General features: G+C 35.6%; 1 protein-coding gene across 14 annotated transcripts in view; it reads right to left on the bottom strand.

The window, feature by feature from the left end:
• Positions 1-22,512, bottom strand: part of LOC113399571 (cytospin-A) — a 61,087-nt gene that overhangs the window by 11,405 nt on the left and 27,170 nt on the right. For 5 of the 14 annotated variants that reach the window (XM_064218196.1, XM_064218195.1, XM_064218194.1 and 2 more), the window contains exons 5-17: positions 9,300-9,681; positions 8,910-9,065; positions 8,276-8,461; positions 7,582-7,706; positions 7,061-7,220; positions 6,854-6,949; positions 6,194-6,318; positions 5,522-5,663; positions 5,287-5,454; positions 4,952-5,083; positions 4,733-4,870; positions 4,098-4,260; positions 454-3,108 (exon numbers count right to left, since the gene is read on the bottom strand). In XM_064218196.1, the coding sequence (XP_064074266.1) occupies positions 454-3,108; positions 4,098-4,260; positions 4,733-4,870; positions 4,952-5,083; positions 5,287-5,454; positions 5,522-5,663; positions 6,194-6,318; positions 6,854-6,949; positions 7,061-7,220; positions 7,582-7,706; positions 8,276-8,461; positions 8,910-9,065; positions 9,300-9,681 (4,628 nt within the window). Of the gene's footprint in view, positions 1-453; positions 3,109-4,097; positions 4,261-4,732; positions 4,871-4,951; positions 5,084-5,286; positions 5,455-5,521; positions 5,664-6,193; positions 6,319-6,853; positions 6,950-7,060; positions 7,221-7,581; positions 7,707-8,275; positions 8,462-8,909; positions 9,066-9,299; positions 9,846-22,512 lie in introns of all 14 variants that reach the window. The other 9 variants (XM_064218201.1, XM_064218199.1, XM_064218203.1 and 6 more) reach the window with 4 other exon arrangements.

The raw sequence follows: 22,512 nt of genomic DNA, 5'->3' as shown, positions 1-22,512 counted from the left end.
AACTCACCGCAGGACACGAGCGTTTTTAAGACTGTGATACGAAGTGAATTCTTACAGAATAACACTGCTGTCATCTTCATATATTTACCTTAATATATATATATATATATATAGAATATATTATTTGTAGTATTATAATCTTTAAGACAAGTTTAAATCAGTTTCGTAGACAATTTTACTACAAGTAAGCAAATAAATCGTTTCGTGAATATATTAACCGGACATAAATATGTTGAACTGTGCTATTTTCATAAACATATATCATGAAAACTATATAGAAGCTTGCTTACAGTGACCAACGACCAACACAGCACCTCCACCGAATGAAACACTAAAACGACACACAATTATACATAAAAACAAGTCTTACACTGTTATTTACATTACACACATATATCCAAAGATATACACAGATATCACACGGGACGTGTCGGGGCACAAAGCCTAACTTACGTAGAGGTCTTGAAGGCGAGGTGTCGTTTAATGACCTTATAGGATGTGAAAGTCGTTTGTGTTCCAACGTCTTCCAGTGGTAAGTTTTTCGTAAGCGGGGAAGCGAACCCGTATCAATATCTGTATTAGGTGATTTCTGTGACTGGAGGGAAAGCTTTCTCAACGGTACTTGAGGCACGGGTTCGACCTGATTTTTAGCCAAATTTTGAACGATATCCGAAACAGATCCCGATTTTTTAGCATTCTCGTTTGCACTCGGTGTTCGCGACAAGGATATTACGGATTTGGTCATAGTATCCATTCCTTTTTCTGCACTTTCATCACATTTAGATTTACTTGGTACTGTCGTTTCATGATTCTTCGACCTTTTTGGTCTTCTCGGTACTTTAAGAAGTTCCTCCCGAGTTACGTTTTTAAAATCTTCAGCTGTCGACGTTTTGTTTGATATCTTCTCGTCGTCTGCGACGTTAATCGTTTGAGCTAATGCTATGGGCTCTCCGATTTCTTCGTAATAATTTTCTTGTTCCTGTATTTGCTTTGACCGTTCAAAGGGTGTAAATGGGTTGGAATTAATTCGTTTTGGCGGAAGCTCTGGTTTTGGTAATGTGTCTTTGACAAATGTCTGAGCTGTGTTTATAAGGAAAGGTACATTCTGCAGGGGTTGATAGTACTGGTTATCCATTAGCCATTCTGGTGTTTTAGATAATCTGACTACTGTTTTCGTAGGACTTTTGTTCGGTGAAGACGACTTTGATTCCATCACATTTTCATTCGATCCAAATTTCTTCAAAGTAAGAAACGGTAGTGGTTTTGTTTTAGTATTTTTCTGATAAATCCCTCTCCGCTTACTCTCAGAATCCTTTGTAGAATTTTCTTTGTTAATCACTTGATCGATATCGTCATAATAAACTGTTCCTTTTTTGGTATCATTCGTTAAATTAAATTCTAAAAGTGCATTGTTAGGTTGGAAAAATATTGGCTGAATTAAAACAGGACTAAGTATTATCGGCGTCGGTGAACGATCTACATTGGAATTTACTAGCTTTATTGGAGTTAGGAGAGTTTTAACCTTATTGTCAACGTAATTCGGTTTATTATCGCGTGTCTCGACAGCATAAGATACGTCTGGAGGGTCGAAATCAGTGACAGTATTTATTTTTAAATGATAACTGACGTTATCATCGAGTGGTGCTTGTATTGTTTTCGGATCATTCAAGTTATTTCGCTCAATAGAATCTACACTTTTCGTACTTCTAAGATTTGTCTCTCCTTCTTCTGGTGTAATATTATCATTACAAAGCTTCTCACTTTTTAAACTAGAGACAGATTGTGGAACTTTATCATTATTTTTTACTTGTGAAGATTCATTACTCTGAAATTCTTCAGTTACATTATCTTCAAAGAAATCGATGACATACTTTTCCTTTACATTGTTGATTGAATCGTTTTGTTGAACAATATTTTCTTCGCCTTTAAAAGTAGATAGACGTTTTACTGGCACAAAATTATCTACAATATCTAAGTTATTATCTATTTCTAGTATATTTGAATCTGGAGTTGTATCAGACAAACACAAAAAATTTGACGTTGTAAGATTATCATTGCCGCTTATTCTATCCAAGGCTGCCTTAAAGTTAACTTTTAATTCTTCATTTGCTTTTTTAAAATCGTTTTCAATTGTTTTATTTAAGTCTGTACCTCTTTCTGACGGCTGACGATATATATCATAAGCGGCGTCAGATTTTCTTTTACAACTTATGTCCTCTGGATAAGGAAATGGAAGAATAGATTCGGCTTTCACCACAGGTAAATTCAATACTTTTCCTTCGATAGTTTCGGAAGAAATGTCTTTCGCACTGTCTGTTTTGTTTATATTTTTAATATATTTATTATTATTATTTACATGAATAACATTATTATTCGTCTCTAACGGAGAAAAGAAAACGCTGTCTGATCCATCGCTTAACAAAGACGATTTACTAAGACTGTAAGTGTTATCGAAAAATTCTATGCTAGTTGCCTCTGTGAGAGCATTTTTAAACTCTGAATTCGTATTAAGATTGTCCGTACTGTAAGACTTTTGTTTACCATTAAATAAATTTGAGAGATTCTTGTTGAAAATAGTATTTTGTCCTATTCTTTTAATATTATCTGATTCAGACCTAGAATTATAGTTATCGTTGTCATTGATTGGATCGGCGAAGTTGTTTAAAGCGTCCTGGCGATTTATTTTCTTTGCGAAAACGTCGAGTGCATCTTGTCGCTTCAGTCCTTTAGTTGCAATGGGAGTTAGAACTGCCTCTGCCAACACTTGACTCTGGTAATCATCTCTGTTGTCGAAACTCGATTTGTAGCTGTCATCGTCATTAGTTTCATCTGTCGTCACGTTATCTATTTCAAGTTTAAGCTCGTTAGAAGCACATTCCTCTGAATCACTTTGAGATATATTTTTAAAGAAAGCCTGATCTACCAAACTTTCAACCTTAGGCAGTTCGTTCACGCTGTGAACTCTTGATAAGTACCGCGATCTTATATTTTTAAAAACGTCTATCGAAGAACATTCACTGTTTGAATCGAAGCTTTCAGAATCTTTTGACAAGCTCCTTCCGTCAGAATAATTTTGTGTACTATCCATAGATTCTTGACTCACAACACCTGTTTCGGTACATGAAATTTTAATTAGACAAAATTAATTATATTAAAATTATGTTTTGTGTACATTTTAAATATTTTAGACGACAATTTTCTGTTAGTTCTATGGCTGCGACTACATTTGAAAGCCTCACATAGAATAAATTAGTGCGTGATAATGTTGTTAATTTTGCTCCTTTACTTTCGTATTCGTTTCATTTTAAATCTATTTATTACGCATGCGATCTTACTACTAAAGCAGAAAGTCAAAGGATTTTTAAATATTTATACAAATGGTCAAATGAATATAGTTTGTAATTCAAATGAGTTCTCTTTAAAATAATTTTGGGACTGAGTAAACCTTTGAAAAATAATTATAACTCAAGTGTCATTATATCAATATCAGTATCAATTTTATACGTTTCTCTCAGACGTGCTACTCACATTGGCGGGTCAGCATTATTGCGTAGATAGGTAAAATCGAACACGTGGACTTGCGTAGCTGAGCCAAGCCGGGCGGTAAAATTAAATTGCCGATCGACCGACATGCTTTAGAACGAAAGCCAAATTGTGCCGAGTCGATCCGAACATGTCAATTTAAGGAAGGCATGCCGACAGGAGCGCCGCTTCAGGCGAACTATGTGTTGTAATGGCTTCGGGTCGACTTTGGTGTTCGACGAATACTGACGAGTTGAACCGACCCGCCGAAGTACGTAGCCCCACACGCCACACACATTGGAGACATTTTTTATAAAAATATATTACCAATAGAAAGCACGTACGAAAGGAACACATTTTGAATACAAACTCTATATTCTGAAACCGATCTACATACAACAGTTCACTAAATATCGTTCATCGTAATATCGAATTCGTTTTCTACTTCTACAATTACTTTAAAAACCACATGCAAGAAAAATTTTAATGTTCTAATCGTGATCACAATTAACACCAAAATGTAATACTCTCATGCTGTCTCCCTCAAACTTGCCTCTTCTCGCTCCCTCGCTTACCTTTAAGAGAGTGCATTTGATCTTCGAGCAGTCGGATGCGATCTCTCGCGATCTTGTTCTCTGAGACAAGTCTCTCTAGTTCCCTTTGGGCTTCGGTCTTAAAGTCATTTGCGACGCGAACGGTCATCAACAAGTCGCTCTGGAATTGTTTCCATTCTGCCTCCTGAACGTAAAGTAGATAAATCGATGTCACCAAACCATTACATAAACCAAGTATTAAACAGACACTAACCACTTAGTGTTAGTTAGTATAATTGTCACTACGTAAACAATAATAATTGTTACATAATAATATTTTAGAAATGTCCTCTCACACATTTTCACAACAAGTAAATCTATATTTTATTTGAATTGTGTACAATTTTATGTCGAGTTAAACTCAACACAGCTATTCTGTGAGAAGAGACTCGACACTCACTCCCGAAAACTATCTTAAAATGTCAAAATGTGATTTATAGGAAGAAAAATTCGTATCACCATAAGTCGATTATCTACATTCTACGAGTGAATCGCACCGCAGGTTGTAGTCACATTCTGAGTACTCTATCTATAAATCTATTTGCTCCGTTCCCACATTAACATATCTCCGTTCCGCTCTGGCACGTGTGTATCTCTATCTCCCTCGCGGTACTCACGTCTCGCTCCCGGTCGCGCGTGACCTGCGCGAGTCGCGCGCGCGAGTCCTGCAGCTGCCGCTCCAGGTCGGCCGCCCGTGCGAGCGCTTCTCCCGCGCGACTCATGAGCGCCAGTTTTTCGTCCGTCGCCACCTGCACCTGAGTGTATTCACATTTTAGAATACAAAAATCCAATTCGTGACGACTCGTGAACCACGAATATTATTTCGAAAAACTTACTTGTATCTGCAACTCGGAAGAATTCTCCTGCAAGGTCTGCAGTTCTCCCTGAAGAGCCGACTTCTCTTGACGCAACTGTTCGAGCTGAAACTCCAACTCCGATATTGTAGATTTTGCGGTATTTCTCGATACCTGGGAAATTGCAATTCAATCAAAATTTTATAATTTAGACTCGGCTTAGATCGCGGGTCCCCAATTCTACTAATCGGTCGGTTCGGTCAAACTTGGATCGGAGAATAATCGGGATCGGAACCGGAACCGGGACCCGGGCTCGTACGGCTCGTGAAGTAGGCATTAAGATGGCCGCCGAGCTCTCGGAGCTCTCGGACACTCACGAGCGCGTCGTCGTGCAGCTTGCGCGCGTCGGAGTGCGCGCGGTCGAGCTGGCGCTGCGCGTGCGCGAGGCGCTCGGCCAGCGCGTGCGCGCGCGCGTCGGCCTCGCGCCGCGCCGCCGCCGTGGCCGCCGCCTCCGCCGCCGCCGCGCCCTCCGCCGCGCCCGCCAGCTGCGAACCGACCGGAGCGTCAGCGCTGCGAGCGGCGGCCGCGCCGTCGCACCGCGGCCTCGCGTACCTGCGCCTGCGCCGCCGCCAGCAGGTCCCCGAGCGTGGTGATCTGCTGCTGCCGCGCGACGGCCGCCTCCCGCGCCGCGCCCGCCTCCTGCTCCCACTGGCAGCGCTCGGCCTCCGCGCGCTCCGCGGTCAGCTCGAGCGATCTGCGCAAACGGAGCATCGAGTTACTTCTACGCGCTATCAATTTAAGTTGACTTTCCATACACGATACTAAATATTTCTTTAACTCGTTGTGTCATATTCATTTCACACTTCAACGTTAAAAAGATAAATAACATTGGATACAGATATTTGAAATGGACGAGCTATAAATGAAATGAACTTGCTTTAAATAAAAATGTTGCTTAGTATGCTGTAGATACTAATTCATCGTTTAACCGTACAATGCTGTGTTTTTCTTTCTAATGTCAAATCAATGACGACAGAACGAGATATACTACACACTTTGCCTCTAAGTGTTGTAAATTCAAAATCTCTAAATATATTTAAAAAACGATTAAGAACCCATATATTAGAGGATTTCACTGATCTTGTTTGATATCACTACTGTTTATTATTTGTAATATCTTAACTGTAGTTATAATTTTAAAATTTCCTTTGTAAGCGAACTTTGTTCTTTTGGAAATAAACTTCTTTAAACCATTTTAACGGTAACCCAATCGCGTGTACTCACCGAATTCTTTCAGTCAACGATTCATTTTCTTTGGTTTTCTCTTCTAGCGTCGTTTTCGTTTGATTCAAATCAGCTTCGAGCTGTTCCTGTTTGCTCAGTAGAAGTCTTCGCTCTTCTTGAGACACCTTTAAAATAGTGATAAATACTTCTTTACTAGTTTTTTTCCAATCCTCGTATCTACTCCCGAGAATTTACACTAATATTACAAATGAGAAAATAACTCTGACTGTCTTTTGATCTTTCACCGCCAGATCACTGAACCATAATTTTATCAAATTTGGTATGAAGGAAACTCCAAGGAAAGTCATAGGCTACACTTTCGTTGCCTAACACCAGACGACCAACCCCTAAAACGCGAGTCAAGTCCCGAGTGAGATCTAGTTTACTATACATATAAAAATATTCTTATGCCGACATAAGCTAAGCGTAAACACACATTTTCATTTTATATGAATTGAGGGTTACAAATTATTTTAATCGAAAAATATATTTAAAATTTGTATACAATTTGTGACCACCCTATATATCGTCTAATGTTGTGGGAAAAATTCCTAACAACATGGTCAGTTCTAATCTCTATCTAAAATGTTTCTGCACAGCGTTTGGGCGATAGTTTTGTAACTTTAAATCACATTACGTATTCATGCATAAAGATCTCACCTTTAAAACAGCGAACAGCTGTTGGTCGACATCGCCGGACACAACTGTTTCGGGCTCCACGCCTTCTCTCATCAACAGTTCTTGGAGCGTATCGACCTGACAAAAAAAGACAAAATCTCTTTCAAGCTACCATAAACAATTATAGATTAAAAATAAAAACAATACATAATAATTATAATATAAGAATTTATTTCATATAGGACCTACCTTCGTTCGACTATCTTCTAATTTTTCAGTTTGCCGACACAGAGATTCCAATAAAACTTGCTTCTCGTCGGCTAACCTTTCATTATCGGCGTGTGCGTCGGCCAACTGAGATTGTAAATCGGCAAGTTCGGCCAGGGTCGCTTGGAGCTCTTCACTCGTACTATAAAACAATTGAATAGTAGACAATTTTTATATTTATGTCAACTACTAAAAATTCAAAACAATAACATTACTGACAATTTAATCAATATTCGGTTATGTATTTAAATGTTAATCTTAATTTAGCATCTACCTTCAGAATTTTTTATAGCGGTAGTTGTTTTGGTCTACGGCAAGGCTTTTGCAGTTTGGAGAGAGTGTGAGTCAATACTGACTAACTCTCTCCTCAAACCGCAAACGCCGATAATTATACAATTAGAAGGATCATTGATTATATTTTTGACAACATAATGACCGTGTAAAGAGTTTTCACAGTATTAGTGTTCAAGGGCGAAGCTGATGTGCCAAGTTATATTTCGTACCTGTAATGGTGTTCTTCCATTTGCAGGATGCGATCCTGCAGACAAGCGACGGAGACTTCGCTGAGGGAAGACGACGAGTGCTTGTCCCATTCCGGAGTGCTCGCTTCGCCGCTGTCTCCTTCGCCCTATAATTTTAAACGGACATCATTAAATGCAATAAACTTGAAAACGATTGAAATTATTTATGTTATATTTAGTAATCATTCAAAATCAGTAACGCCAATAGCGGATGAAAAAACCCGTTCGCCTTTTTACATAATTACTGTCAAACATGTTTCGCTTATCTGTGCAAGGTAATTATGTGGTTTTTTTTCGGCTACTGCAATCAACTACGATAATAAGCTTTAGACTGTTTCTAATGCTGTTTAATATTTGTTATTTCATCAGCTATATTATTGTTGAATTCAAGTGTTCATCAAGATAACGTTGATGATGCCTTGCACCCATTTCTCATCATCTTCACGGCTCATAATCCGACGGGACGGCAAATTCAATACGACTTCACGTGTTTTTACACTCTTACCAAAAAAGTTTTAGTCGAATATTTTTATTGGCTGGGGTTTGACCCAGGACTAGCTAACCACCACGGTAGCATGTGAATCTATGTCACCCGCTGAAGAGACGGAGAGGGTACCGTTGGTATTTTACAGGGTATTCTGGTGTACTAAAAAGGACTAGCCAGTGGTGTAATTACATTGTGCGCAAGCGCGATGGAGGCGGGCGCGGAGGAGTGCATGCGGCGCGGCGCCGGCGCGAGCAGCAGCTGGCGCTTCTCGCTGTCTGACAGCGGCGAGTGCGCCACGCCGCGCAGCCGCGCCCGCAACGCGCCGTTCTCGTCCGCAAGGCGCTCGAGCGCCGCTTCGCGTTCCGACTCGTGGTTCTACGGAACCGATAAAATCACATGATCATATTTCAAAAAAACATCCTTTACGTCAATTCTTAAATCATTTCCATCGAATAATACAAATTTACATTTTTTGAAATGAGAGTTGAGTCCAAACTCTCGAAAAGGTTCTTTGCAATTTAAGTTAAATTGCAAAGAAGAACATGATAAAAAGTTATACTACGCTTATCTACGTTTTAAAAGACGTTGATCAAAGCCACATTAGTATATTGGCTTTACTTCGAACGCTTCTTGGTCAGCGATTACGTCATCGATAGCCATCGATCACAAACATTCAGATTAAAGCCAGATCAGTTAATTTGACTTTGATCAGCGTAGAAAATGGAACTGTAAATTATATTGTAGTATGACTATAAGACACCTATCGATTTTGTGATAACTAATCTATGTTTGATTTATATTGCATCGGTTGCTGCTCAATTACCTTGAGTCGTTCAAGTTCAGCCCGCAATCTATCCGCTTCATTGGCTCGCTCCAGCAGCTCGTCCACGCGAGCTTGTAGTTGAGCCCGCTCCATCGCACTCGCTTCCAACTCCCTCCTTAGCGATTCTAATTCACGAACTCCTGATGTGAGTGATACCTAAAAACAAGATCATACTATAAATATAACACTATATCATAATGCTCACATGTAATTATACTTTTTTCCTCGTTTAATATGTTTTTTCATCAATTGTTTTCTCTTCTTGTTACAAAATTCAACTTTCTCTGACCGTTTTAGGTAAAAGTACCTGTGATAAAGTAACTATTGTTCACATCGAAACAATGAACTCGTCAAAAATTATTTAGACAATGATGTATGTTATTAACTCACCTCAGATGGTACTCTCGGCCTGAGCTCGACCTCTTGGAAGCCCGGCATGTGGTCGGCGTTCAACGTCACCGGCAGGCTGATACACTCTTGGGAGCCCCGTTCATCTACGGAACCCACCCCCAGCTCCTCCGCGCTGCCGTAATCATGATCCCTATCCTGCCCATCTTCGAACTCTAACCCCTCCCTCAATTCAGGATCCTCTAATACAGCATTGTTATTCCCTAAATCCTTCTTTTTATGCGCTTTGTGTAATTTCTCTTTGGATCCGAATATCTTATGTGTTTTTTCTCTAGCCGGGGCTACTTTGTGGTGCTTCGAGTCGAGGCTGGACACCGACGGAGCGCCTTTCAAGGTCGCCTCCTGCTTTCCCTGACTTGGTCCTCTACGGAACAAGGATTTGAACTTCATCATCTTGATTATTTTATATCATATTCGTTATCGTTTTACTTTTCGTTTCTATTTGCATAACGTAACGGTCACTGCGTCGGCTGTTGTGTGATCGGAATTATTATCACTATTGTTTAGCGTCTATCGGAAACATCGAACCTTTTCACATTAACATATAAAAGGTTTAAAGAGGCCGTGTCTAAACGTGGTATGGTTGAAATTTTAAACTACTGAATCATTTATTACTGCAGACTCAGAAGTCAACAATTTATTAACATAGAAAAACTAGTAATTGTTTAACTTTTCGGCCGTCTACAAGGATCCTTAATTCGGAGCGACAATTTGCCTTTTTTTATCTCGCTGGAAAATTGCGTTACGCGTTTCGCCCACGTGGAAGTGCGGAGTATGTGGGACTCGCCGGTGCCCAGGACGACTAGTACACCAGCGGTACCCTCGCCGTCCCTTCGGTGGGCGCCACAGGATCGCTTTAGCATGCTACCGTGACGAGCGACAAAAAGCCTAGAGACAACCCGCGTTTACAACGAATCCTATTATAAATTGCAAAAACCCTTCTATACTAACTATAGCAGCATTATATAAAGTCGCTGTCGGTAATTTTATACAAAGTCGAATGGGTAAGTTTTCCTACAAGTCGTTTGAACTAACAAAATCAATATCCCAAGTAACCCAGACGTCTTTGAAAGGACGTCAGTCGTTTATTTACTCAACGAAAATAGCTTCCTATCGCATCGTATCAGATAACAGATAACAACTCGACAATACGATGGATGATAACATCAAGGATATACACAGATATATTGTATATATAATGTATAATATAGAATTCATTGAAGAAAAATTATCGTTTAATTCGGTCACAACTCTTTACACACTTCCCACGCGAAGCGGTGTAGTGTGGTAGTGCTTTTTATCGACAGATAATAAAAATTGGTTTTTCTTTTTGGTACTTATTTCAAAATAAAGCATTTTCTCTAATTATGAATATTTTAAATAATTCCTATCCTAGAAAGATAATTCTTAGTACAGGGCAAACTAGTTTGGGCTCCTGCCTCCCCACACACAATTGTACTTATCTATTATTAAGGCGCGTGAAATATATAAACTATAATGTCTGTGGGAGAGAATAAATATATTTATTATTTTGATTTTACACTTATAAAAAATTCAATTAAACATATTCAATTACGTAACTCTCAATCGGAAAAACTATACATAAAAGATTACAATTACTAAAAAAAAAAAGCAATTTATTACCATCAAAAATTAAGTATAACCCGTAACATATCCAGATACGATCACCAATATAATTCATCGAATCGAAGTAAACCTAAGACCCCTCATAAAAGACATGCACCGTCCCTCGACTCGTATGCAATTAGCATATAGGGGAATGAGCTGCCACCACACCCTGAATCCCACGGATTTTACCGTTATTTATTTTTATCGGGCAATTTATTCAATGAGGACTTTCATATGATACCTACTAGCTTCATGGCTTTGTGTGTGAGGTGGGGACTGACTTTGCAGGTGTTAAAAAGCAAGACTAACTCTGTGCCAAATTTAATTCAATTCATTCAGCTGTTCTGGATGGATTGAGTAACAAACATCCATTCATTCATTCAAAGTTTCGAGATTTATGAATCAATCAATTTTGTTAATCGGTATAATATAACAATTGATGTGGGTATATTTGTTTGGTAACAAGGTTTCGATACTTCGACACTTTGACCTTGATACCTTTGTGTATTTTTATACTATCTTATATTTATATATAGAGTTACAACAAATAAACGCGTTCAATCGATCGTTATGACAATTTATATACAGTTGGACACGGACATATGCAATCAGGGCCGGACCGTAAGTTAAGGGGACCTGGGCCGACACTACTTAGCCCACCTAAGACTAATACACTAATATCTGAACGTAGACTTGAATTAAATTAATTGAATGGGTTTGATTAATTGCAGGACTTGCTGGACTGCAAACCATACGATTTGTTTAATTTAATAATTGCTATGCATACCGGTCATTACCTAGCAGGAGCGTTCGCTACCAAAGAGTTTGGGGGGGGCTATTTATTAAATTGAAATTTATTGCAGAAAAAACTTATAAAAGTATCTATCATAGTATAAATAAAATTATGTCTTAACATTGATTTGTTTTATAATTTTATTTAACAAGTTGATTATTATATTTGAGACATCTGGTATCATCTCTGGATTGTTATCCAGATGTTTGCTTTTAACCAAACTTTTTTATGCCTTAACAAAAAGACGAAATATGATTTCGAATTTGCGAAAATTTGGTATATTCTTGTATTTTTTTTTCGTCATAAGTCACAAAACTCCACCACCAAGAATAAAATAATAATATAAATGATAATTACTAATATAACAATGCTAAAGATTTTGTTATCTGTTGCGCTATCTCAAGATCTACCAGACCGATTTGCAAAAATATACAGCAGCGATAAATATCTCGTTTATTGAGGAGGGTAAAATAATAAAGGCAAAAAAAGTAAATTATTGAACACCACGTTTCGGTCACCGGGGTGGAGCATTGACGTTTAAGACTTGAAACGCGTAAAACTGCGCGGCGCAGATAGTCTTCAATAATCCAAGTTTTTTCCTATAAGTTAATTAATTTTATCGATATTATTATACATTTATATACAGTGTTTTTTTCCTCCAATAAAAGTCATTAGAGTTACCGTTATGATAACAGCATATCGATACCATTTTGACCTCTGCCACCAACGGTTTTATAGACACAGTTCTCAACTAAATTTCGTAAAAAACATTATGAATGATAAACGTTAAATTTATCTAAGTAATATGTTAGATTTATAATTATTTAGAAGTGCATAAAAGAGACGACTGGAATTAATAGTACTTTGTTGGGCTGTGATTGTTGTTGAATAATAAATAAACAAAAATGGACGGCTGATTTAATTTACGTATAAGATAAGAATAATATTATTAAGAACTAGCTGAAGCTGCGGATTTGCCGTGACTATTTATATCCAATAATAACTGTATAGGGTTCTCAATATTATTATATCGTAAATTATTGGTGGAAAAATAATTTCTAATGAGGTCATTATTAAGGTGGACCATCACCACGCTGATGCACTGCGTTGTTAGTGAATAATGGATATGCATGTGTCAGAATTCCATTCAAGAGTACGACATGAATTATAATCAGTGTTGTCATTGTAAATATTAATATTTATTGATAGATGTATAATTTAATCGTGTCATATATCTATAAATCTCGCAAAGAATTGATAAGTTTACGTTACTATTGAATGGCATGCCTCGATTTGTGGTATCGTGTAGGGTGACCATTTATAATAATAACACCGTTAACCTTTAAAATTTTATTTATATTATTATTATTTTTACTTAAAAAAATGATTCTCTTAAAGTATTATCCAGTCTTAAAATATTAAAAGTTTGAATAAAAAATAAAGTAACATTTTATCAATGTCCCACTGTTGGGTTTATGGTATCCTCTTAATTTGAGGAGCTTATTCCAACACGCTGCTTAACTTTATCGTCAGAATATATATCAAATAGAAAATTTATAAAACGTATGAAGACGGTCTAATCTAAATAATGTTAAATTTGATAAACTCATAATGAAATCGTCAATAGCAATCCGTTATAATGGACATGTTATTAAGTATCGAGTTCTCCTAAGCATGCGTCACGTGGTCACCCTTCAGCTAGGAATGGGTGAACGACCAGCCGTGGCCGCGTAGCTCCGCGCCACATCCAATATGGAAGTCTGTATTGCAGTCTTATATTATTTTTATCGCTCACAGCGATGGGTATATCGTTTTTGAGAGTAGATCAATGGGTCGTCATTATATATTTTAAACAAAACGAATACTGGTATTTCAATTAGTAGATTTTAAAGCACATTTTTTACACACTCATATGTCGTTTGAAATGTTTCCATCAAATCTTGCATATTTAAAACCAGTTTCAACCAACCAGGGCCAAAATTTGCACCAACTTTTGGTGTTGATAGTACCATCTAACATCAGAGCAATACTTGATTAAAGTATATTTTAACCCTTTAAAACCTTTGTTATTTTTCCGTATAATAGACACCATCTCTCGTATCTAAATAGCTATTTTAATATAGGTACCCAGACAGGCAATTGGGCCACCTGAAGATAAGTGGTCAAGCCATAGACAATGGCGCTGTATGAAATATTAACCATTCCACACATCGCCAATGCGCCACCAACCTTGGAAATCAAGATGTAACGTTCTTTGTACCAATTACACTGCCTTCATCACACTCAAATAACACAACAAAGCAAGGCGGTAGAATATCTGATGACTGGCGTAACAAGTCAGACGGTCTTCCCCAAAGCCCTACCACCAAGTAATTCATTAAATGATCCACTATACCTATTTTGAATATTTACATTGGCAACCGTGGAACACAAACAGACGTACTTATCACGATACCAATCAAAAATCGATTTGTATAAATTATTTACATTTAATAACTATTCAAAAAAATATCTGACAGCCATTAACAAATATTTGACACAAAAACATCATTTAAAACCCGTACACTTATTTTGATTGGCGCCATTACTGACCTTCAAATCTAACCTATGAATTGGGACCTCGATTTCTAAGCGCACGACCGTTATATAATAACAGTCTAATATAGTTCTTAATGGGCTGAAAATAAAGCCTATAAAATACGTATTAAATTAAATATTCTTTAGTAAGTAATGACCCATTACTGCGCTCGGGTTTCGTTTGGAAATGACTAATATACTTTTTCAATACTTATTCTCTTTGTATCGCAGGTGTTAGGTCCTCATGTCTTTTTCGATATATGAAAACGTAAATGCAAAATTTCATGATGGTGAGAATTTGAGACGTGAAAGCGTAACGAACAAACAAACTCACTTTTCACATTTATAATATGTTTAGGTTTCATTCTAAAGAACAAATGAGTTATATCGTAGAGCTGATAACAAATTTTAACAATCAAAAAACCCAGGAATTTTGCGATTAGCATTTTTAACGTATATTTGTGTGTGATACATTCAACTTCTAAAATCCCCGCTTAGTACCCCCCCCCCCCCCCCGAAAATCTTTAAATATTGAACTAATTCAATTGGATAAAATATAATACAGAGGCTATTTTTTTGATTATTATTTGCCATAAGCCTTTTAGATGAAAATCCAAGCCCTAATACGAAAATTTACTGATCGGCTATCGCTGAATTTACAAAATCTAATTTTAATCAAATAATTCCGCCATATTGAAGACACATGTTTCGTTTTTTCCATAAGGCAACACTCTCGTTATATCAGAGCCGACGGCAAGAATCATTCTATACATTTCTCTGGATGTTTTTATAACAAGGCGGGATCACTATCGAAATTTTAGTATGACCATCTTATGATTTTAGAGGCTTGAACAAATTAACTCCAAGATTACCGTTGAAGGGAAAGCTATAATAATATGCTTTATTTATATGGGCTATCTGGTGCATAAGTTGTAATATAATTAAATTTTACAAGGCAATTGAACCACGAATGACATGATACGATATATTCTAGACCGATGGAGAGTAACCCGAGACGGGGAGGGCCAGGGCATTGCAGATTATACGACTTATCGGCGCCATAGTAATTATTGGTATAATATTCACCAGATATATTATATTGTTTATATTACACAGTTTAATGTCAAGCTTATTTATGTACTATGTATTATAAAATTACCTCGTTTACAGGGTATTTAATAATTAAATAGTCAAAATTATATTACGTGTAATGAATTAAACAATTTTATTAATAAGCTAAGACCCCAGGGGTTGTAGCTTGTAATATATATTTAACTAGAAGCCACTTGACTTACTGTGGCTCCGTCGTACTTTGATTTATATTATACGATAATGTTTGTTTATAAGTCTATGATAAACAGTGAATGTAAAAATAGAAATTCCATTATAAAAGAATCAGCGGTTTTTTGCGTGATGCGCGCTCACAAAAAAAAGATCGTTCTATTTATAGATATAGAAGATAAATGATATCTTAATTAATTACTATTATCATATTTTTTTAGGAGCCTGTAGTTACACTGCCTCACTCTCCGTTTAAACCGGAACACAACAATACTAAGTATTGCTACTCGGCGGTAAAATATATGAGTGGGTGGTACCTACCCTGACGGGCTTACACAAAACCCTACCACCGAATAAATATACAACTGTTATTGTAATGGAATCAAACACATATAAATCATATTAATCTACACTAATGTTTTAAATGCCAAAGTAACTTTGTCCCGGCCAAACCACTCAGCCGAATTTGTTAAAATTTGGTATGAAGCTAACTTGAACCGAAAGAAATAACAAAGGCAATATTTTTCATACCTAACCTGACTAATCAATTCCTAAAACGCAAGTGAAACCGCGGGCGATAAATACACATAGCATGATATAAAAACATTGTGAAATCATGAAGCGTCATTCGAATTTTATATTATTTTTGCTACCCCAATTATGTTGAGTTAAAAAATAAATAAAGGCAGACGATTTAATGGATCCTCACAGTATACGGTCTCCTTACCACGTCAATACGCCACCACTACCTCTAGTTGATGATCTTTTGGATAGGTTCCATCATTTAAATACCTATATGTATTATATATTCATAATGAACATATATCTAGGTCACGCCTGATCTTCGTATATACCCATGTCTTTACATGGCTGTGTATCGGAAAAATGCTCCTTCTGTTGTGTGCATCATGAATGTTTAATGTGTTAATACGTCACGATGACAATTGATGAAATACTGCATAATCATTACCATAACTGTATTGTTATGGGATACTTATGGAAAATAACCTACATTAGTAACTTAATCACAAATGTATCTCCTTATTGGATATGTCGCAAGGTTAATGTTAAATTTATTATACAAAAATGAAATTATTTTGGGTAGGTACCACGCTTTAATTCTACCGCCAAACCGCAATATAACTGCATTGTTCCGGTTTCAAGGTTTAGTGAGTGTAACTACAGGAACAAGGGACATAACATCTTAGTTCCCAGGGTTAGTGGTAAGTAAGTGAGAGATGGCTAATACTTCTTACAGTGACAGCGAGAAGCGATATAGAATATCATAGATATAATAAAATTTTAAATCGATCCAATGTCAGACAACATCTTCTTTAAATTTGTAATTTAATTAGACACGTTGAACATATTTCAATACAAAAAATATCAAGAAAGAGCGAACAGTATGAACTGTGTTTTATGTGTTTTACAACTATAGCCACTTGGACTATATCATATATAATGTAGACTTATTTTAAATATTGTTAAACGTGATATATCGAATTAGGGTAACCATGTCCTGTAATGATATGTATACAGTTTATTTATTTATTTATACTTTATTGCACCCAAACTTAAAACTAAAAATTACAATATTGAAACAAAAAGTACTACAGTTTTGTATTATAAATAAATAAATTGTACCAAATTCGTACTTTGAGCAAATTTCCGTAACCGCAAAATCACGTCATTAGAAATGCTTAAATAGTTGTCTGCTAACCAAAAGTAACCGGTTGGCGAGTGACTGGTACCCGGAAAAGTTATTAGAATTAAATTCGATTGTAGACGGGAGCATTTCTAACATTTAGTAGCAATGTTTGATATTATCCTTACTTGGAGAAACAGTTGTTATTCAACCGCAACATTGTGGTTAAATCCTCCGTGTACAAAATATTATGAATTACATGCAACGGATAATTTATTTTACAGTCCATGTACATCTGCATCCCAAGCAATATGCACGACCGATACAGAAAAAATACTTATAAACACGTTCAGTTACATGAAAAATTAAGAAATACATAATTAAATTATGTTTAATTGGGTAGTACAAACGCAAATATAACCAAAGGCACCTCGTTTCAATAAAATTAGATGCGGTTACGAATTCTCAGGCGTTCATTTATTTTGTTCCACGAATTCACATCAATAATAACTTCACGTCAGACGAGTAACTGTGTGCCCCTAACTGACAGTATCAACAATCCTTCAAAGTCAGGCGTTTTAGTAAAAAATCTAATTCTAATTCAATTATTCATCATTAATCGCTTGATCTTATACGATTTATTTAGGGTCGGCGCAGTGTAAGCTGCATGTAAATTGATTCCGCCGTCCCTTTTGCGGATGCTTTAACCGTTGGGATGGTATCCCGACACCAGACGAATGGTTAAAACGCTTCATTGGAAGGTTCAGAAAAATTCACACTGTTTAAAATGGTGTATTCGGTCGATTGAACACCAATATCGTCCATTCGATGTTTAGAGAATTCATCTATAAATAAAATAATAAGTATGTATGTACGTATGTATGATAAAAAAACAGTTATGATTACTCTCTCCGATATTTATTTCCACAATAGGCCTTACTTACATAGTTAATTTATCGTTATAAATAATTAGAATATAAACAATTAGAGAATCTAAGATGTTAACATAAACCATGATATTAACTTTCTCACCCACCAAACAAGTATTGTTTTTAGTACTGGATTAAGTAATGAGTGGTTCATAACCAGAAGGGCTTGCACGATCTCTATCACCAAGTAAAATACTGTATCTCGACAGAGTTATAACTTCTTATATACTTTTAGGGGGTCGGATTGAACATTTCGGGCCCCTAGGCGATGCAAGTCTTCCAAGATGTGATAACACTCTATTCAAATAAGAACAATATCCGACGTCAACAATTTAATTAACAACGATTTTTTAAAGTCTTACTTCCTACATTGCCTTACGGATAATCTGCATAAATTAACGGACTCTACATGATATAATAAATTCAAAATCTATATCACATATGTCACGCAGGTGGTATAACAATAAACAAATTACTATTATACACAAGCGAAACCCTAATCAATATGAAAATAAATAGTAACGTATCTACTTACAGCACGTTCCTATAATGTTATCTCATCAGTCAATCACGTACAAACATATTGTCTTGTTCAAACGCCCGCATGTCGAGTGAAAGTAGCCTATTGGTATGATCGACTCCACAGAGGATATATAATTGGTATAGAAACTCTTACATAATATTCATTGTATAATGCTATTTAATTATAATTACAAGTAGTAGTCAAGTGGGAAGGGCTCATTATAAGAGACGTATTCCAAGTTTAATAATATTCTGGTAAACGAATAATATTATAAATATAGAATAATATTATAAATAGTCACAACAAAAGAATTTTGTTGTGACTATTTATAATCAACACTAATTTCTGAAGACATTATTTTTATCGTTTTCAAAACTGTTAAAAGATGAGTAAGTGTCTTAATTCGTACGCGTTAATCAAAAGATTAATTTTTTTGAGAAGGGCTACAGAATATATATCCATTTTCTTTGATATAAGTAATATGATTTCGACTTTTTTGTGTTATTCCATATATATACCATATCCAAGTAGGTGGACTGGCAACCTGCACCTGATAGTAAGTGGTCACCACTGCCCAAAGACTATAGCGGCTGAATTTTTTTAACGATCAATTACATCGCCAATGCACCATCCAACTTGTGAACTAAGATGTTATGTTCCTTGTGCCTGTTGTTAGACTGGCTCACACGCTCTTCTAACCTAAACTTAACAATACTAAGTATGTAGCTATATAGCTAATTAGCGGTCGAATAAATAATGAGTGGGTGATACCTACCAAAACAAGCTTGCAAAACGCACTAACACCAAATTCAACTGAAAGAATGCCAACGGTATCCTTTTAAAGAATGCCGTACCTATGGACATTTTTATAATTTATATTGAGTCTATCGGTCAAATTATTTAAAAAATATATGTATATAATTACAATGAAGATATTTTTTACAATTTTTTTTAGCTAGTGATAATAATGCACATATAAATATGTCAAAAACATAGTAGATATGAAAAATATCTAACGATATTCTATTTTATATTACATATAGAAAAAAAAACCGAATTAAAAAGTATGAATAACATTACTCTTTAGAGAAAAGTTATTTAAAAAAAAAACCTAAAAAAAAGGTTTTTTTATGATTTAATTTGTATTTTTTTAAATATTTCCTTTAGGCATTATCAGATAATAAATTTCATTTACACAACATAACTATAAATAAGTTCCATAAACATTGACGATATGTTTGACAATGCCACACAATTTCTTGTTCCTCAACGAGGTATTCATTAGTTTAACACGTCGTGGGAGAGAAGCCACCATTGTTTTCTAATTAACCTCGTGGATTTTATTCTGATACCGACTACAGGATCTTGCATTCACGGGATAGTTCATACAAGATCGTGAAGACATTTTATCGTAAGGTTATAAGTGTGGCTTTAACATTACCATGACAATATTCATTCAATAAAAACCATTTGATATAAAATAAAGCTCAGATTTACTACAACATCGGTGTTATATTTTACCGGCGGCGGCGGCGGTCGACGTGCAAATAGGCCATAGGATGATAACTGTTCAACACTGTCTATAGCCAATGACGCGTTTACGAGGGATTCCTGTGTTTTGAAACACATATGCACTATTATATTCCTATAGCCTCCATCGGGAAGAACATCATCATCGTCAATATATGGCAACATATGTATTTTTTACATCATTTATAGCAACCGCTATGTAACGATATCGCTCTCCTAGCAAACCACAGTTAATCTGAAAATTTTACGAGAGAATGGTCGATTTCCTTATTCATAAATATCTAAGACCAATTATATACAAATATAATATAAAATTACTACAACAGTTTATCGTCAGTACTTAGTGTAAACCAACTTAAATTTTTCACACGTTGTCGAAGGTCATTACTTTATAGAGATGCTCATACGCGTTAACAATTGCAAGTTGCAACAACATTTTCTTTGAAACAATTTATTAATTTATACTTTAAATCATTTTTAAACACAAGAAAATTGTTTACATATTATGTACCTACATAGTTGGTAAGATTTAAACAGTATTTAAATCGATAAATGTGCTTTTATATGTTGTTTGAAAATAGTACTGAAATGGATTATTAATTTATACAAACGGATATTTCATTCATGTACGTGAAGAAATTGTGTTCTATTCCTAAATGCTAATGTTATAGCTATCCAATAATTCAACACCAAGTAATTATTATTATTATTAAACAGGATATCTCTAATTAATTATTTAACACATACTTAGTTCGAATACTTATTATATATTTAAATGCGTCACCGTAAACCAATACGCGATATTTGATAACAGTTATTTGTCCAAGTGTGATTCAAGGATAGGTTTTGTTCGGTTTACAATAACATTATTATACGGTACACTTAAAAGTCATTCGTTTAGCTACTTCGTTATACGAGGACTTGGGTTTACTAAATCTGTTTACGTGTCTTATTAGTCACTGTCAGAGACTACAACGATATACGTCCTTAGAATTATTTCAGGATTATTTATAACGGTTGGTATGCGCTTTCAGCCGGATTAAATGTTACTGAACATTGGGTTGTATTGTAATTTTATGTAGTCCTGGACATTTCTCAATTAATACGATTTTTTTTAAAAATAGAATCAGTTTATATCTCGAGATAACTGCGCTAATCCATCATACAACCCTATAAGTTTCATGAATTTCTATTGAAATTTATAATTCGACAGCAATGAGGATCGAATGTTTAAATCCATAGTCCATTGATATATCAATATCATTTCGTACTATATGGAAATCGTTAAATATTGGTAACGAAACAGCGTAAAATAATCATTCGTTATTTTATTGATAAAGCCCATCACAAAAAAAACAGTGTCACGATTCACGACGTTCTCAACTGGTTGTGAAACGACGGTTTCCTTTTTCTCGTTTCTTCAAGTTCAAGAATACTTTTCAAACATTTGACTAGTTGTTTAACTGGATCTGTGTTGCGAGACTGCATTATTTCGATGAAAAGTTTTTGCACTTAACTAGATATATTTTTAGAAATAATAAATTGCGTTTGCGCAAAAGGCGATGTAAGGATGAAATGTTATTGTCCTTATAATATTTTGCTCAGTTATATAGTTATTGTTGTATTTTTCATTAGATTTTTTTGCCAATCGATTGAGTTATCAATTTAGAGAACTGGTCATTTTAAAACGAAATGGCTTAGTAGTTGGATCAATAATGATCCTTAACACAAGGTCACCTGCTCAAATTGATGTTCGTATCTTTAATTTGCTTGACTTTATAGTTAGCGTAACTATACCACGGTGTGTAACGGTGGTAGCTTTACTTCCAAATCAATCCTTTCACATGACGATTAAAGAAAACCTGATAAAATTCTACTTATTTATAGTAATTTTTGATTTCGATATGTGATAATTTTGATAAAATGCAATGGAGTTATATGGTAAAATAAACTTTTAATCCTTATCACTGGTACTGGTAATGATAAATTCAGAACCTGATACTTTTTACTGAGGTCCTTAACTTGGAAACCTTGGCATAAAATTTCTTTACAAAGACACAAACGATTCTTTTTATTTTAATGTTTGGAGCGTCCGTCGGACGTCGCAATGGCATTAAAGGATTCTTTGTGGTAAAGAATATTAATGATTGTGTATGTCTACGATGCCAACGTGTTTTATATTCATTCAACGTCAGAATAACTAATTATCACGCATGGTGTACTCAGACCTCATATCTCAGAGGAAAATCAAAAGCATCTGCTACATGATATGTCGTAAACAAGATTGT

This window comes from Vanessa tameamea, chromosome 21, assembly GCF_037043105.1.
Source record: "Vanessa tameamea isolate UH-Manoa-2023 chromosome 21, ilVanTame1 primary haplotype, whole genome shotgun sequence".
Lineage (NCBI taxonomy): Eukaryota > Metazoa > Arthropoda > Insecta > Lepidoptera > Nymphalidae > Vanessa > Vanessa tameamea.
The sequence above is the reverse complement of the archived record's forward strand: the minus strand, read 5'-3'. Positions and strand labels throughout refer to the sequence as shown.